The sequence below is a fragment of the Danio rerio genome, chromosome 4, assembly GCF_049306965.1.
Source record: "Danio rerio strain Tuebingen ecotype United States chromosome 4, GRCz12tu, whole genome shotgun sequence".
Taxonomy (NCBI): Eukaryota; Metazoa; Chordata; class Actinopteri; order Cypriniformes; family Danionidae; genus Danio; species Danio rerio.
The window spans coordinates 9,489,990-9,510,045 of NC_133179.1; the positions used below are offsets into that span (position 1 = coordinate 9,489,990).

Below are 20,056 nucleotides of genomic sequence, written 5' to 3' on the forward strand. Positions count from 1 at the left end.
AATTTTAGAACTTTATTTTTATTTTTTTTTTACTTTATTTAATTTTTATTTTGTTTTATGTTATTTTTTATTTTATTTTTTATATTTGTATTATTTAAATTTTATTATTTAAATTTTTTATTTTTTTTATTACATTTTATTTTTTATATTTTTATTTGATTAAACTTCATTTGTATTTTATTATATTTAATTTATTTTTATCTTATTTCATTTTTATTAAACTTTTATAATTTTATTTTATTTCATTTTTATGTTATGCTTTTTATTTCATTAAAATTTTTATTTATTGATGTTATTCTTTTCATTTCATTATTTTTATTTTATAATTTTATTTATTAGTAATGTAATTTTAATTTTATTAGATTTTAATGTATTTTATAGTTTTTATTTTACTTTTTTATTTATTTTATTTGATTTGATTTCTATTTAATTTTTATTATATTTAATTTTTATTTTATTATTTAATATTATCATTTAAATTTTTATTTATTTATCATTTTTACAGAAAAGATTTTGTGGGAATCTCATCGTTCCATAATTCAGCAAATAATTAACGACCAAAAAAACATTTAATTTATTTATAATAAATAATAATTTATAATAATTAAATTGTAATCAGCCAAATTATAAACAAACCCCTCTCTAAAAAAACTTCAGAATACAGTTATAAAGTTTGGTGTGTGTAAATCCTAAATTAGTGCAAGAAAAAAAATGCATTTTAAAAAAAAGCCTTGAAAAACATGCATTATAATTAAAATAAAGCAAAGATGACAGTGAAAAAATAAGCAAAGGTCACTAGTACAGTTTAACACATATCCGCACGTACTAATTATAGCAGCATGATCTCTGTGTGATGCTCTTTTTTGTTTAGTCTGTGGTTAACGTTGGTATAAGAGCGGAGTCGCCTGAGTTATTGCATAAATGGCATTTGTGTCTTCTCTGTTCTGTGTAACATTTACATTCAGATTACATACAAGAGCCTCTTATTATTGTGCTTTCATCAGGTTCTGCCTGTACAGATTGTATAACCCACTTACCATAAGATAAATAGACTGGTAAATGTGTACTATTTAGTCATTTGTTCAGTAGTTTAATTATAGAGTGAAAATCATTACATTAAAATAAATAAATAAAATATTAAATAAAAAATTTGATAAATGAAAACTACATAATATAATATAATATAATATAAAATAATATAATATAATATAATATAATAAATGTAAATCATTTTAATAAGATTATAGTAACATTAATGTAAATTAATGTGCATTTTAAATAATAAGTTAATTCATTTCACAAAACATCAAATTTTAAACTGTTTTTTTTTTACATATTTAAACATTCAAATTTGTAATTATCATTTTTTTTATTTATATATTAAAATTAATATAAAATAACACACATGTCCTTATTACTTAAAAAAAGTAATAATTCATATTTTAAATATCTAAGTTATTTTAAAACGTGTCTTAAGTGGGCTCAGTATAACTGCTAATGGTCACTGCTAACACAAAAGGGGCGTGTCCATCCTTAAGCCAATCACATTTAAGTCAGAGGCATCAGACCATCATACGTTATATAAATGATCAAAGGATGCGGCATATAAACACAGCTTACACACACTTGCTACCTAATGAAACGGAGGCGTCTAGCGTGTCAGATCTAACGTTCACAGCTAGAGTCTAATGTAACATCCTTTATCTGGATGCTCAGCATTGTTTTTGCACCCTTGCTCTTATTTACCAAAGAGCTTGATTACATGCTATTTTTACAGAGTTCACTAACAGGCAGTAATAAGCGGCCACTGGCACAGCACACCTGTGATAATTGACTCAAAAGTATGTGTGCTAGTGCATGAGTGTGTGTGTGATAAATGGTGTGTCAGTATACAGATCTAAGGCCCTTGTTCTGGATTTATGAAGGCAGACCCTCAGGCGGGCCTAATTATTAGGGCGGGTCACAGCCAAAACCAGACCAACATCCATCTTACACTTACACAAAACACCTCACGCTAGCATAATACCCCCCACCCCGCCCCCAATAAATACCGGGACAATTAAAATCACCAAAAAGTGCAACTTTGGTATATCGCACCAGATATGACAATGATAAAGTTGTGAAGAATTCATCAAATGATCAATTAGCTGATGTCGATTAGATTTAAAACCATTAATAGGCTGTCGTGCTCCAATAATATGATAAAGCTATGTTTTTCTGATGATTAATAATGATTTTGCTGGCCTTCGGTGGTGTCCTAGTCTGATTTTAAAGAGGTTTTGACCATTTAGGGCTGCACAATATGTAATTTAAGCATCGATATCATGATGTGATCATTAGCAACAGTCACATGGCATGTATGCAATGTTGAGTCTGGATCATAACTCATTTTGCAAGTGTTTTTTGAGGCCTGTGACTATGTGAGGGTGACTATGTGAGGCCTATGAAATTGCACTGTTTTTAACTTTGACAAATGAATAACGATACATTTTATTGATTGTTTATAAAAACGAAGACTATTTGGTATTATTTTACATTTGATTTTTCAATAACTGTGCTTCTGAATACAGTTTGAAGCCTGAGAAAGCAATAAAATGCTGTTTATTCATTTTGTATCTTTTTCTTTATTGAACTTATCGACCCTTGCAGATTGTTTATTATATTTTATGCACTCCTTCTACACAGAATAATCCCAAACGATCTATTCATTCATTCATTCATTCATTCATTTTTTTTTCAGCTTAGTCTCTTTATTAATCTGGGGTCGCCACAGCGGAATCAAGCGCCAACTATCGATCTAAAATTATAAATTCTTTTCAAATGATTATTCAACTCATCTAGTGAAAGTGTTCATATTGCAATATATATTGCAGAATAAAAAGATATCCCAATATTAGATTGTTTCAGTATCATGCAGCCCTACGCTGTAAAAAAATCCGGTATTTTATGGGTTTTTTTTTTGGCAGCTAGGGTGTCAGAAAAAAAAAAAGTTAAATAACGGCCATTAAATCACAGACATTTACTGTAAAATAACAGACTTTAAATTACAGAAATTTCCTAAAATTTATATTTCCAGTAAATTTCTGTAATTTACCTTCTGTTATTTTACTGTAAATGTCTGTAATTTACGACCGTTATTTTACGTTTTTTTTTTTTTGTAAAGTAATCGATTTTTTTTACAGTGTAGCTACAGCCAAACCACTATCTTAAATCAGATTTATACTATGTAATCCAGTTCGACCAGTGTTAATTTACAGGATGTGTTATGACAGTATTTGTCTATGTAATTAGATAGTGTACTTTATTAATGGTTGCAGGTTTCCAACATACTTTAATATACTTTATTTGTGTTCAACAGCAGAAAGAAATAGGTTTTGAGGAAGTTCTGGGTGAGTAAATGATGACAGAATAGTCATTTTTCATACCTTATCATTTACTCTCCCTCATGTGGTTTTAAATCTTCATGAGTGTTTTCTTATGTTAAACACAAAAGAAGATGTTTTGAAGAATGCTGGTTGCTGGCATCCATTCCATCCATCTAATGCACTACCTGCATTTTTTCAATATCCCCTATCTTCTTTTGTATTCAAAAGAAATTCTAATAGTTTTTGATCAAGTGAAGGCTGAGTAAATGATGACAGAATTTAAATTTTTGAGTGAACTATCTCTTTAGGATGGTCCAGTCAAATCAACTAAACCAGCTAAAACTTGTCCAGGATAGGATACTATTTCAAACTGGGTTAATATTCATCATAGGCCGAATAAGAATAATAACAACTCTCCTTAATAAGAGTTGTTTGGCGAAAATTGTGAACATACACTCTCAGAAATAAAGATACACGAGCTGTCACTGGGGTTAGGGTTACCCAACCTTTACAAAAGTTGCAAATCTGTACCTAAAAGGGTTAAATTAATAACTTTAGGGTACATATTAGTATCTTAAAAGTACAAAAGTGTTCCTGTTAAAATTTATGGTACTAATATATACATTTGACGTACCAATATGGACGCTTTGAAATGTGTACCTTTTAAAAAGGTACAGTACCACCCCAGTGACAGCTCATGTACCTTTATTTCTGAGAGTGTAGGAGGAAAAATAACAGGGATAAAACAGATAACTATGGCTCAGTTATACCATACAGGCAAGCTTTGAGTAAAGCTCAGAGTATTCTGTCAGATGATTCCCATCCTATGCCCCATGAGTTTTATTTTCTCCCTTCTGGTATTCAATATAGAACTCCTATTTGTAAAATAAATAGGTTTAAAACTTTCATTTATCCCCTCAGCTGTAAAGTTTTTAAATTTAGGGTAGATTTGTATTGAACAATGTGTTTTTGTGTATTATGTGTGACGTGCTTGTATGCTGCAACTAAATTGCCTTCGGGAAATTAAAAAAGACTAACTAGAATAAGTAAAGGAGGTGCTTAAGGAGCACTTTCGACAAGAAACTACAGTATTTGTACTGAAGTAAAAAAACATTGTCTCATCTTTCATTAGGTGCAGTATGCTGTGTTCAAATATTCATCCAATTCAAATACACACTTTCACCAACAAATCATTGCTTGCGATGCAAACTAAAACCTCTTACTTAATTAAACGAAAAATAACCAAACACTTTAACATGTCCGCCCAAACTTCCTATTTCAACAAGAAGTACGTTGATGCAACAGAAAGGAGAGGTCTTTAAAGGTCTTGTAACCTCAGGATGGCGCTCTGCGTGCGTGTTTATATGTGTGTGTGGTTTTGTATGACAACCTCACTAATCAAACAGCGGTTGGTTTGCGGAGGCGTCTCGCTGCACGGGCGCAGACGGGGCTGTCCTACACATGTACGTGCCACATTCTCTTATTCTTCTAAAAGTCACATGACCACACCTCATCATCCAGCTAACCGAATAGGAAAAAAGCTGGCACTTTTATGAGCCATGCTACTGAACTGATCCACAAGTGGCCATTCATGGCAAACCTGATTTCACCAAGTGCAACATGCTCCAGGATCTATGTTGATCTTGGAACAGTATTCCAATCGACCAATCGAATTATGGGATAGGTGTATAGTTTATGTTAAGATTTGCGGGATATGTGCTTTTACATCAATGTTATTAAAGGAATAGTTCACTCTAAAATATAACGTTTGTTATTTGTACAAACTACTTATTTAAAATGAGCTAAAACAGCAGAATTTTTTTTTTTTGGAGGGAACAACTTATTTGTTTCATGTTAAATCCACATACATTTGCCAAAAAAAGCATTAAGTTAACTTAATTTCTTCATGTTATCCAAACACAGATTGATTGCATTTTTTACATTGTTGACCAAAAACTGAAAGTTCTCCTGTTGTTTACTCACCCTTCACTAGTTCCAAGTTTCTTTATTCTGTTGAAGACAAAGGAAGATATTTCGAAGAATGCTGACAACCTGTAACCATTGGCTTCCATAGTATTTGTTTTTCCAACACTCTCAGAAATAAAGGCACAGGAGCTGTCACTGGGGTAGTACCTTTTCAAATCTGTACCAGAAGGGTTTATAATGGTACCTTAAAGGTACTTTTCAGGTACATCCAGGTACTAATATGCCCTTTAGAGGTACCAATATGGATTATTTGGGTACAAATATGTACCTTTTGAAAAGGTACTGCCCCAGTGACAGCTCCTGTACCTTTATTACTGTGAGTGTAGTATGGAAGTCAGTAGTTACATGTTTACTTTCGTCTTCAACAGAATAAAGAAACAGTTAAAAAGGTTTGGAACCACTTGAGGGGGAGTAAATAATGAGTAAATGTTCATTTTTGGGTAAACTATCTCTTTAATCTATTATTCTATCTGATTTTAGCAATATTTTACAGTCAGGGTTAGGTTTAGGTCAGAGGTGCCCAAAGTAGGGCCCGCGAGCCAAAGTTGGCCCATGGTAACCTTTGGTTTGGCCCGGCATGCCATCTGAAAAGAGAAAGAAAATGATGGGGAGTTGGTTGGGGGCGAATGCCTTAACAGAGACGCCATTTCGAATTGAATGTAACCTTTTGTTACTTTGTTTAATTGAGGAGCTAAAAAGGCAACTAGAATTAAATGTTGTAAATAAATCAGACTTTTAAAATGTAAATACTGTCACTTGACAGATGCAAAAGACATCAAGGCAAAGGCAGGAGCAGCTCGACTTTTGTGTATTCAGCATTTAGCTTTATTGTATTACAAATAGCATTGTTCATGTTTTTACTATAATAAGTTCATTTAAAAAAACGCTAAAAATGATACTGCATCATTTATTAAGATGTTTTAAAGCAACGTTTTCTAGTTATTTTTGAATATTAGCATCAATACTAATATTAAATTAGGATACTACCCATGGTAAATTTAAAGTAATACCTGAATTATTAGTATCTTTAACCCACAGCCCTCTATCAAGTTTGGTTTGTTTGTCATTTATAAGAAAAAGTTTGGACACCCCTGGTTTAGGGGTATGGATTGGGTTTGGATTACATTTTCGAACAGGAATGATGTTCCAGGATCAACAAGAAGTATGCTGACCCAGTAACACGTCTAACTCAAGACAAGCCTCATTGATTCACACATTCATTCACCATTGGATTTAGGCAGAACAGGAAGAGATGAATCTTAAAGCGTGGACCGTCGTGTGGTCAGCGAGTTCTCGAGTGTGTTTGTTTAGAGAGAACTCACCATCATCCCGTGCCAAGATCCCTCTGCAGCAGTTTGACTTTGAAAGCCCTGTTCATTGACGTCAAAGCTGGAATTTCGGAAGGAGAAATGCTTCGCGGCCAAAGCAACAACAACAATAACACGGCCATCATCAAGCCATTCCACACGACAGGACAAACGTATGTAAAGCCAGTTGGTCTTGGCTTGGGATCACACGCCCTCACGCATCCGCCAATATACCTGACCATTTCGAGCTGAAGAATTTATCTAATAACTCCAATTTAATCCTAGCCTCGCAGTCTAAATACAGGAAATCTTAAATTGCTCCATGACAATCAGGAAATCATGACATGCTCCTTTGCAACTTTAAACACAAGTCTCACAAACAGCATGCATCTCCAGCACACACACTGACCTTTGCAGGTTTTGCCATCGGGTTGAAGGGTGAAGCCCACGGGACAACTGCAGCGGACACCAGTCGCCGTGTCCTTGCAAGTGCGATCGCAGCCGCCGTTGTTCACCGCACAGGTCTCTGGGTAAACAAACAGAAGAGATGGACAGACAGAGGAAGTAAGGGAGCATAAACAAAATCACAAAATCCGATTTTTAAAAGTGACTTGACACAGTTAACTAAGAACTACAGTAAGTGAGGATGTGCAGTTTGGTTGGGCTTGATTGCAACTATTTGGAGAAAGGTGCATGTAAATAATGAATCCCAATGGGTGCAGGAATCACAAAAATAATACAGAACTTGAACTTAGAAGATGACAAGGTTCATGACAGACACAAAACACACACATCGCATGAAAAAAGCTGGATTTTGAGTTTGATAACACCATATTTCATTCCTAAAGCCAAAAATGGCTTTTCTGGCAATCAAATCATGGGAGAAATAAGGCAAAAAAGACAAGAACTGCTTTTTTACCTGAAGAAAAAGTTAGAAAGTAAATCAGAAAATGGACAGTGTTTCTGAATGTGAAAAGCAGAGGGTGAGCCGGTTAGTTTCGTCTCATGAAAGACTGTGGAGAAAGGTCAAAACAGAGTGCTGTGGATGCAAGAATATCAACTTCCCTAAAATGGAAGTCAATGGTTACAGTTTTTCAGCTTTCTTTAAAATATCTTTTTTGTCTCCAACAGAATATAGAAACTTAAAAAGATTTGGAACCACTAAAGGGGAGTAAATAGTGAGTACATTTTCATTTTGGGGTAAACTTTCTCTTTAACTTAATAGTTTATCTGATTTTAGCAATAATTTACTGTCAGTGTTAGGGGTATAGATTAGGTTTGGAATACATTTTTGAACAGGAATTATGTTCCAGGATCAACAAGAAGTATGCTGACCCAGTAACAGGCCTAACTCAAGACAAGGCCCGCTAATTCACAGAAAGGTTAAAAAAAAAAGACAAGAACTGTTTTTTTTTTTTTTTTTTTTTTTTTTTTCCCTGAGGATAAAGTAATAGAAAGGATATCAGAAAATGGACAGTTTTCCTGAAGGTGAAAAGCAGAGGGTGAGCCGGTTAGTCTCGTCTCATGAAAAAGTCAAAACAGAGTGCTGTGGAGGCAAGAATATCAACTTCCCTACAATGGAAGTCAATGGTTACAGTTTTTCAGCTTTCTTCAAAATGTCTGCTTCTGTCTTCAACAGAATAAAAACACCTAAAAAGGTTTGGAACCACTTTTAGGGGAGTAAATAGTGAGTAAGTTTTCATTTTTGTGTAAACTATCACTTTAATCTATCTAATTTTAGCAATAATTTACTGTTAGGGTTAGATTTAGGGGTATGGATTAGGTTTGGATTACATTTTTGAATAGGAATGATGTTCCAGGATAAACAAAAAGTATGCTGACACAGTAACACGTCTAACTCTGCAAAATCAAGACGAGGCCCACTGATTCACAGAAAGGTGAAAAACCAGAAACAACAAGAACTGCTTTCTTTTTACCTGAGGATAAAGTAATAGACAGGATATCAGAAAATGGACAGCACAGAGTGCTGTGGAGGCAAGAATATCAACTTGTTTTGTTAGTTCACTCAGAAATGATTAAAGTTTACTCTCCCTCAAATAGATCCAAACCTTTACAAGTTTCTGTTTCCAGTTGAACACAAATGAAGGTAATCTTAAAGAACATTGGACACAGGTAAACATTAGTATCCAGGAAACAAATATGATGGATACTGGTTTCTAACATCCTTCAAAACATCTTTTGTGTTTAACAATAGAAAGAAACTCCAACAGGTTTGGAGGTTAAATAAATAAGCTCTTTGGTTTAAGCTTTTAAACACTTAGATGAGAGTTACCCTTCACTCTCAGAAATAAAGGTACAAAATCTGTTCCTGGGGTCAAAAGGGACTTTTTTGTGCCTAACAGGTCCTTAAAGGTACATATTAATACCTAATTCAAGAGTTCACACTCGGCTGATGATTGATTATAAAGCTTGTTTAGCATGCTGTCCCGGGAGAGAGCCCTGAGCTCATAAGATCCTCGAGGCTAAGGCTCCCTCCCGTTTGCAAGGCGAGAGTGAAGTTTAAGCTCAGGTAGATCTCGAGAACTCTCCTGCTGTAGTAGCTATACAGATAGTGATTGCTTTTAAGAGATGACTACTTACTAGGAGCATGTCTATGGTGCCGATTTGGATTCGTCAATTAACTTAAATTGCATGTTTTTGGACAGTGGGAGGAAACCGGGGGACCATGGGGAACCCATGTGAACACGGGGAGAATGTTAAACTCCACACAGAAACGTCGACTGGCTTGGTAAGGACTGAAATCAGTGACCTTCTTGCTATGAGGTAACAGTGCTAACCACTGGGCCACCGTGCCACCCATCTAGGAAAGGAGGAGGAGTAGGGGTGGAAGGGGGGATTCTTCAAAATGAAGATGGCTGCTATTTGGAACTTAAGATATTTATAGTGGCTTAGGAATAGTCTGACTGGTGAATCATAAAGTGGGACCAGTCGCAAGCAATTATAAGCATGTGATCCTCTCGAAATTAGTTTATAAATACACTCCGCAAAGAACAAATGTGCTCCTCATAGTATCTTAATGATACAAAAGTGAATCTTAAAGGTACAAAAGTCTACCTTAAAGGTAATGTGCAGCTCTAAAGTGCAAAAGTGCACCTTTTAAAAAGGTACCGCCCTAGCAACAGCTTTTGTACCTTTATTTTTAAGAGTGTTACATGTGATGTCATCACACATTCATTGCATCCATGCTTCAAATATATTGCTAGTTTTATGCAAAAAAAAAAGGCCACAATTATCAGTAGCTCTGCCTGCTCCAACATCTCATTGGTCCAAGTTCTCTTTCCACATCCATATATGAAACATCAGATATGCTTTACTGAACCGGATTAAATGCAGGTGTTAGCACATTGCTTAAGATGAACTATTAGTCAATTTGAGAACTGTGTTGGGAACTTCTGTTGTTGTTGATCACACAGTCCAGGACACATAATAAGACACAAAAGACTAACAGCGTAGATACAGTGTCATCCTCAACAGGACATTTGTTTTTCTTCTGTGGGATGGGGAGTGAATGAAGCCGCTTTCTGCTAATGATTTATTAAGCATGTCAAAGACCCTGTTATTAGAGTCTAATGCTATGGGCTATTCAACTGCTCCAAGAACAGCTGGACTGTATTTTGCCCAGGGACATGTACATGGGACTTGCGAGCACACAAACAGTGTTTGATTAAGCTGCGAATGATTCCACTGAAGTTCTCAAAAAGGAGCACGGTCAACTCTCTAGATTGATAGATTTGTTTATATAGAGCTCTCCATAACAGAAGATATAGATTCCCTCGTCGTGTTCATGCTCTTCAGCTCCTGTTGGCATATGGCCAGATTAAACTAGAAGCCCAGAGTTATTCTGACTGTGGAAAAGCAACTCTTCTTTAGGGGGTGGAGGAAACTGTAGGCCAGGGCTCCCCCGGTCTTGAAGGGCCGCTGTCCTGCATAGTTCAGCTCCAACTTGCTTCAACACACCTGACTGGAAGTTTCTAGTATACCTAGAAAGAGCTTGATTAGCCGGTTCAGGTGTGTTTAATTGGGGTTGGAACTAAAATATGTAGGACACTGGCCCTCCAGGGCCGAGATAGGGCACCCCTGGTATACTGTAGACCTTCCACACAATTGGTGCCTACAACAACTTTCACCAGCAGCTAGCTCTCTGCAACTCTTACATGGTCGCCCACTGAAGCTACTTGGTCAGTACCTGGATGGGAGACCACATGAGAAAGCTACATTGCTGCCGGAAGTGGTGTTAATGAGGCGAGCAGGGGGTGCTCAACCTGCTGTGTGGGTCCTAACATCCCAGTATAGTGAAAGGGACTCTATACTGCTCAGTGAGTGCTGTCTCTTAGAGGAGACGTTAAACTGAGATCCTGACTCTCTGTGGTCGTTAAAAATCACAGGATGTCCTTCGAAAAGAGAAGGGGTTTAACCCTGGCATCCTGGCCAAATTTGCCCACTGGCCTCTGTCCATCCTAACCATCACCATATTATAATTGGTTTCATCAATCTGTCTTCTCTCTGGCGCAAAATGGCTTCCGTCACATCATCCAGGTGGTGTATGAGGAGACCACCCCAATGTGTAAAGCGCTTTAGTGTCCAGAAAAGGGCTATATAAATGTAAGGAATTATTAATAAATATCATACAAGGTGGTAAATCCCGGCTGTACATGTTTTATTTGAATCAATGCATCAGAAATCAGCCCTTTCCCACAAGGCAGTTTATTTACGTAGATCAAATCCCTTCAGTTCCCTCCTGCTGAAAAGTGAGCGCATTTTAAAAACACCCCAGTGTTTTGATTTCTCTTCTCCTCCTCTCCAATCCCTGGGTTTCGCATCATGCCTGGGCACAATGGCAGCTTTCTTTCTGACACCGACTGTACAGTTTAATTTGTCTGGATCGGTCACATCCTGGTGCTGTTGGCCCCAGCTGTGACAGGAGGGCAGGGTGAAGCGGGAACACCGAGTGTCAAATCTAGCATTCTCCTGTGGCTCCTGTGCGATGGAGCACACACACACTTGCACAGACACTCACATGCAAAGCCAAGCTACTCCTGTGAATCTGTCATAACGGGCCCATTTGCGTGTTATGAAACTTGGAATATGATCTGAGATGGATGAACTAATGAGATCAGTGAGTATAAGATGGGGATGACATCACATGTGACTTGTTGACAATACCACTCCAAATGGTCATATCTATCTATCTATCTATCTATCTATCTATCTATCTATCTATCTATCTATCTATCTATCTATCTATCTATCTATCTATCTATCTATCTATCTATCTATCTATCTATCTATCTATCTATCTATCTATCTATCTATCTATCTATTACATAAATCATTAGAAGTGATGATTAAGTAAATTATTTCCAAATATGTATATACATGTATGTATGCATGTATATACATAAAACATATTTAGATTTAATATACATATTAGTATTTGTAATATATAGATTATATACAGTTTAAAAATACAGGAAAATAATTTAATTCAGTTCAAGGGGGACAGAAAACTGAAACTGAAATGAGAGAGAAACAAAGGAGTGTTTTCCTTTGGTCTTTCTTCGATGCAGCGACTAAAGGGAGGAGAAAATATTATCATAAACCAAAGACACGATTTCAGAGATGATCAGAGAAAGATGATGAAGGGTAAGAGTCAGAAATATCTGCATCGTCGGGTTCCTGGGTGGACCTAAAAGTTTCAAAAGCAATCAGTAGTGAGAGTCGTGTGAAATCTGAACTGAACATAATTTGGCAGAATATTCTTTTAACTCATTGAGAATAAAAGTCAAATTGGTATGTTTAAAATAAAGCTGGCTTAAGATTTTATACTAAGCATAACTTATTTTTATGTTATAATAATCATTTCCCACACATATCACCAATATAAACGTTTAATCTTTAGCCACAACCAAAAAACGTTATAATTTCCATTTAGTCCACGACCTCATAGGTCAAAAAAAGGTGTCTAGTCTTTCCTCCCAAATACTTTACAAACAGTTTCTCTGCCATACAAAGGCAGATCTGTTGTCTGCCTGACAACATCTTGGCCTATGTTCATGAATTCAAGGACAAATGGCTAAATGGCTGATATATTTCAAGGTTCGAGTCTGTGTGAACTATCTTCTGTCTCTGAGGAGAGAGTAGCAGATGGACTGGAAACTAAAACAGTTATGCACCCTGAAATGATCATTCCTCCATTATAGACGCATTAAAGTCAACATAATATCAAAATTGACCCTATTTACTTTCATAATACGAGTTCCTTAATGTGACCGATTCATCACTGCACACTATTATCAGAAGGAAACTATAACACCTGATAGAATAGCTAGACTTTCTTCTTAGTCAATAATATACATTACACAGGCAAAGACGTTTTGGGTAACACTTTATTTTGATGGTCCATTTGAGTATTAGTAGACTATCTGCTTAATATCTGTTGATTCTGCTCCCTTAACAGACCTTTAACTGACTATAAGAAACTTTGCAAGTACATGTCAACTTACAGTAACACACAACCTAACTGTCTACTTATAGTCTAATGAGAATTAGTTGGCATGTAGATGCAATGCATCTTAAATTCAACAAACGAACCATCAAAATAAAGTGTGGCCACGTTTTCAATTGACAGCCAATAATAATCATAAAATCAGACCCTACATTTTTGGTCCCTACTGAATCTTCTTTAATTAGACTACAAAAGTAAAGCAGGTTTGGTGTTTCATGTTGACTTGAAAACACACGGAGAATAGAAATAGTTTAGTTTATGGAGCACAGATGACAGAGGGTAACTGTGGGCAGATGATTAACGCCAATGTTTAATCTTTAACAACATATACTATTAATAGAGCGTAAAAAATGATGTCAGGCGTCTTCCGCTGCGGTTCACCACAAGCCACAGCGTCCTATGATGTGGAATGTTCTGGACCGACCCTCTTGTCATTCTTCCTCCATAAAAAATGATCTCGCCATTATTTGTTCAGCCCACAAATGTTCCTCCAGTTCAACTAATCACTGCCTAAATAGTATCCGATTGCAAAGTCATACAGTGAAGCGCTCAACTGGAAAAGCGAGAATTGGTTTGCTATCCAGTGTAGAGCAATCCAGTGTCATTTTGGTTGCCTTCTTTGGAAATGGGAGTAAATAGAAGCGATCAGTTGTTAGTTTTTTTGTCAACAACAAAAAAGGCGGCGGATTTGAAGACAGTTTGAGAGTGCAAAAAGGAACCTTGTCATGTTTGAAGGGACAAATCTTTAATTCAGAATATAGGGGAAGGCCAAAGGCAAGGAAAGCAACTCAAACAAACTAAAGGACAGAAAGAAACGAGGGGGGTAGAAGCACAAGCGCCATAGCAACACATAGAAAGAGGAAGAAAAGAGTTACCCATAAGTAGACGACGTTTCACCCGCTTGTCCACATCAGCTACTGACGTGGTATTGAATTCAGAGCTCTCAATTGCAGCCTCATCTTTCTCTAAAACACAAGTGACAGGGGACAAACAGGGAGGAGTAGGTTAATGAGAAGCCCAATGTCCATCGCCCCGCACAGACAGCCCCGCTACAGGCCGACCCGCCTCTGGCGACACGTGGACGCCAGGACACGGGCTGCCTGACCACCTTGGCGTTTGAGCCCAAACCAAAGCCAAGAGGCGTAAAGCCATGAAGAAGCGCAAATAAACCCTGTTAGAGTGTTAATCACATGAACAAATAGATAAATAAAAAGAAAATCAAGATGTCCCGAAATAGTAGAGAAGCGAACATGGGGTGTGTGGGAGGAGCTTAACAAAAAGTGAAAGGGGCTAAAGACGCTGTTTCCCGTTGTAGTTCGTCTTCCATATCAAACGGCCACTTGTTTACCTCAGTAAAAGAGCAGTGGAGGAGACACAGAGAAAGAGAGAGAGGAAAGGCAAGGATGGATACAAGTATATAGACAAACCGCATGGTCATGTGATGATGACAAAACAGGACACAAAAAAAGACACAGAGTAAGAGCTGAAAGGATGACAATGAGGTCTCATGGTGGGATCCACGAGAGGAAGGTGGGACATGCCGAGAGGTGGATGAATGACAGGGTCTGGGGCAGCGCTGGTTGCCTGTTTGTCTATGGAACACATTACAACTGGCTTTGAATGAGTCAATGCAGAAAACCACGTTCTGAGTGTTGGGAGTTGGTCAGGAGTGTGTTGTGAGGACGGTTGATGGTTTCTATGCATGCAGATATTAAGGACTGGTGTTAAGGTGAAAGGGGGTGGGGTTCTGGGCAGTAGGTAGCCAATCCTCAATGGGCGCAGGCAAGTAGGGCCAATCAGGATGTGGATGACTCTCTTAAAGAAAGAGTTTGAATATACATAACAGTTCTGTCATCTTTCAACCACATATCATTCCAAACCAATTAAGTTTCTTTAAAGTTCAGGCTTTTCTGAAAAGGGACAGAAGCTGACAAGCTCCAACTGTGACAAAATTGCACTATTTTGAAGACATACAGTATAACTTAATAAAGAATATGCCATGCCATTATTTTCTGCAAATCTATTAAATCTATATATCTAAAGATTGATTTTCTTCGGCATACAACTATATAACGCATCAAGAAGCATCCCTCTAGTTTTGACATGACCAACATGCATTATTGTGCATATTTCAGTGTACATGATCAATAATTTGTATCCCCTGTAAAACCCAACAGTCAACTTCATCAAATGAAATGAGTGTAGTTAACTCAAAACTGACTGAAAGTTAATTCTACTCATTTGAAAAGAGTTTTGAACTTAATTAAATACCTCATTACTTTAACTTGAATGGAGTAAGTTCACAGTACTCATATAAAATAGTTTTTTAACTCAAATGGTTTGTTGCAATCGGTTTCCTCAATCAGTTTGAGTTGCCTTAACTTATTGGGTTTTACAGTACTCAGTTGGTTTGAGTTCTCTTCATTTATTGGGTTTTACTGTGCTCAAATTGCTTCGTTTACTCAAATGGATTAAGTTCACAGCACTCATTAGGATTGGTTTTTGACCTTAAATGGTTTGTTACAATTGGTTTGCTCAAATTGCTTGAGTTACCTTAACTTTTTGGGCTTAACAAAGATTTTCTCTATTTTGATGAGTCATCTCATTTGCATACATTTAAATAAGTCAAAGATGTTAAAAGTGTTATTTTTAAATGCACAAGGTCAACATTGATTCATTTTATGGTGCTTTTCTGTCATCTTGGGAGCTTGACATAATGCAAGTATGGAATGAAATAGGGCTGAGTAACAGTTTTTTTATTCATACTCTCTCAGAAATAAAAGTACACATGCTGTCACTGGGGTTGTACATTTTAAATGTACAAATTAATACCTCAAAAGGTCCGTATTAATACCTCAAGGGTACATATTAGTATCTAAAAAGTATGTAAAATTTTAAGGTATTAATATATACTTTTGAGGTACCAATATGAACCCTTCAAGTACAAATGTGTACCTTTTGAAAAGGTACCACCCCAGTGACAGCTCATGTACCTTTATTTCTTAGAGTATAGGTGAACGCTTCCTTTAAGATCAGGCACTGTTTGCCCTCCTGTCTTCAGATGTAGACTGGAGGACGCTAGAGCAACATTGAGTGTGTGTGTTTAAAGCAATCTGTCTGTACTATTTGTGTTTATGATTTGTGTGTATACACACTTGGCTCCGACTGGCCCCTTTAGAGGACTCCACCAATCAGAGATTGGGAGCGAGTGCAAATGTCACAGAGAAATTAAATAAATAAGCAAAGGACAAAGATATCAATAATCCACTACCTCTAATGTGAACACTACAGTAACCATGAAAAAGCACTGGGGTTACTATTAAAGTTTTAAACCAATAAAGAAAGGAAAACAACGGAACAGAAGGAAATTCCACACGGATAATACCATGCATGCGGATGACAGCTCGTGCATTAGTGTGAGAGGACAGGAGCCAATAAGAGTAAAAGAAAGCAAGAGTGCAGAGGGAAGGAAAACATGCAACTGGCATGAGGAGGAGACTCTAAATGGAAGCGGGAAAAAAAGAGATGAGAGTGGAGTGGAGGCCAGTTTTACATTGTTTAGTGACTCTTTTTATTCAGGGTTGCAGACGGGGTTGGTTCATGCTTGTTGTGGGGGGTCAAGGACGAGGAGATGCCATTGGCTGGCTGATTTCGGAGAGGTCAGGCAGGGGGGCGGGACTGGTGTACAGATTGGCTGGTCAAAGGGAAGGTTGTTTTCTGATTGGGTATTGGTGGGGGGCGCTACCGTTGATCAGGCTGCAATTGAGAGGTGCGTTTAACCCGTTTATAACCTTGCATTCGTTAGTAGATCTGATTTCAGTCAGAATCACCCTTTAAATTGCAGACAAGACAGGCAATCAGTAACTTTCACCAGAGAGGCAGAAGGAAGAGCAGGGAGCCCATGAGACACGCCACACAAGGGGGATCCTAAAGGAGCGCTAAACACAGGGAAAGACCAGACCCACACAGCACAGCTAAACACACACAGACTACAGCGAGGGTCCAGAGAGACAGAGAGAGAGAGAGAGAGGTTGAGGAGGAGGAGAAAGAAAGAAGGAGGGAGACAGGGATGGGTGGGAGCACTCCTCTTCTGGTCCCCGCGGCCGTTTGCTGTTGCTTCGAGTGGAGGCTGGAAAGGAAGAGTTGATTGAGTTTGACAGGAGTGAGTTTGGCTCCGGGCTCTAAGCTGCCAGAGAGAGACCAATCCAGTGTACGGCAATCAGCAGGTACAACAAACACACACTTTTGTGCTTACATGCTCCTGTGGCCAATGGAAAAGCGTGTGTAGGTATGTCAGGACACAGATATATAAAATAAAGCTGTATAACAGTTCCATATTTAAATCCAATCATTTAAATAATGTAAACATTTAAAGTGAGAGTTCACCCGAAAATCAATCAATGTATAAAATGTACACGCACCATCGTGGTGTTCCAGACCTGATTGACTGACTCTCATGAGAAAGCTAAGAGATGTTTTTCCCTACAATAAAAGTCAATGGGGTTCAAACAGCAGGGGATCCCACTGACTTTTATTGTGTTCAAATATTCTTTTCAGGTGGTAGCACTTTAATTTGATGGTTCTCTTTACTGTAAGTCAACTACCCCGCCATTAGCATATTACTAGGGTGTATCTGCTAACACTTTATTTTGATGGTCTTCCATTAAATTAGTAATTTTGCATGTTTATATATATATATAAACAACTGCTTCTATTCATTAACAGATCATTTTAACATGAGTTTTTATTCTGAGGTGAACTGTTCCTTTAAAGGTATACCTTTTCTCTTAATCAAAACCATTTGCCCAACACTACTTAACGTGGTAGAGGAACAAAACAACACTTAAAGACAAAAGACGGAGCAGGACAACTCATTTTGAAATCACATGATCATTCACTCGTTCACTTTCCTTCAGCTTAGTCCCTTTATTCATCAGCGGAATGAACCGGCAACTTATCCACCATATGCTTTACACAGCTGATGCCCTTCAAGCTGCAACCCACTAGTGGGAAACATCCAACCCACTCATACTCTTCGGCCAATTTAGTTTATTAGATTCACTTATAATGCATGTCTTTGGACTGTGGGGGAAATCTGAGCACCCGGAGGAAACCCCCACATCAACACTGGGAAAACATGCAAACTCCACACAGAAATGCCAACTGACCCAGCCATGGCTCGAACCAGGGTCCTTCTTGCTCTGAGGCGACATCATGACCATAATAGTACTTATTTCATCTTGCTAACTTTCCTGTTATTAAACAATTCAGCTTGATGATGGAAAAATCAACCATGCATGAATATAAATCATACCGTGTGCACCTTTAAATACACTTCTGACAACATCATCGCCCCTTAAAACATCTTAAAACATGTAACATGATGTATAATTGTGTTTCCTGTGAGGTTCAGATTACTGATGACCCCTTTAGAGGCCCAATTGAGCCAACTAAACCCAACTACAAAATCTCTATCCCACATTACAACGTTTTAGTCCCGACTGTCTGGAAAGTTGACCTTGAGTAATGATACACACTGATCTGAATGTTATCCTGGGGGCGTATGTGCTATCGTAACAGGAGGAAACCAATGACGCAGTGGTCGTTTTGGAGAAAGTTCACTGAAGAGACAAGCCATGAGAGCCAAATGACATTAAAAAGATGCACTGCGTGGCTTTCTCTAACTCATGTTGGCACGATGAGTTGTAAAAGCCGGTCAAACATCACAGAGGCCATGAGGTTCATCCTAAGAAAACAAACATAAAACCAAACTTACCTGAAGTGGGTCATTTGTCTTCCCGAAAAAATCAAAAGAGCTGAGAAGGAAAAGCTTTACTCTTCATTTCTGAAGTATTGCCCCTGGATGCAGCCGTACCCGCATGGCGTATAAAGTTTTCCCTTTCGGCAAACATGGCAGAACTCCACGGGCCGACCGGTTGGCTTTTCCACCATTATCAGGATGATGAATGTGTTTTGCACACGGAGAGTTCAGCAATGAAATTTCCATCATCAAGCACATCTTCCCAAATCAACACGAGTACACACATCTCTCTCTCACCCAACCGGCCCTTCTTTTTTTTTCTGGCTTATGCACATCAGAAGTCTCATTTTCTGCTCTAATAGTCGCTCAGGGCCGAGTATGTGTGTGAGAGAATGAGAGCATGAAAGCCAGAAGAGAAGATGAATGACCAAATTAGCCACGTCGCTCCCTGAGTGTCACAACTAATGGGCTTTTCCATCATTGAATTAGCCACTAACTGCTAAAGCAAGCACTGGAGATCACCGCCATCCCTGAACCACAAGGAATTGGTGCTTCTATAGATTGTGCATGGGCAAGGATTTGACATTTTGAAACATGAGGCCAATCTCAATGCTTTTCTCTTGTTGACATTGTCAAATAACATAGTTGAATGTATGCAAATGCAAGTGACATTAGAGAGGAGTTTTTGGTCATTTGTAGTTAATTTTTAATTTCATATATTAAAGGAAATTGGTCAGTAAACTACATAAAAAGCAAAAATTGGTAGATTTAACAACAACAACAAAATCTGTCAGATAATGACAAGTTAAGCATAAGTTAAATATATAAACAAATAAAACATATAATAAACTACTACTACTACTACTAATAATAATAATAATAATAATAACAATAATGATAACAATAATGATAATAATAATAATAATAATAATAATTGTAATAAGAATAATAATGAGTGTAATATTAATAACAATAATAATGATGACAATAATAAAAATGATAATAATTATAATCATGATAGTAATTATAATAATAATATTAATTACAATAATATTAAAATGATAATAATAATAATAATAATAATAATAATAATGATAATAATATTAAAATG

At 37.1% G+C, this 20,056-nt stretch overlaps 1 protein-coding gene across 2 annotated transcripts in view; it reads right to left on the minus strand.

Annotated features, from left to right (window-relative positions):
* scube1 (signal peptide, CUB domain, EGF-like 1) overlaps positions 1–20,056 on the minus strand; it is a 101,818-nt gene that overhangs the window by 23,009 nt on the left and 58,753 nt on the right. The window contains exons 7-8 of one of the 2 annotated variants that reach the window (NM_001328599.1): positions 14,060–14,149; positions 7,068–7,184 (exon numbers count right to left, since the gene is read on the minus strand). In NM_001328599.1, coding sequence (NP_001315528.1) covers positions 7,068–7,184; positions 14,060–14,149 — 207 coding nt within the window. The remainder of the gene's footprint in view (positions 1–7,067; positions 7,185–14,059; positions 14,150–20,056) is intronic. The other variant, NM_001260500.2, reaches the window with a different exon arrangement.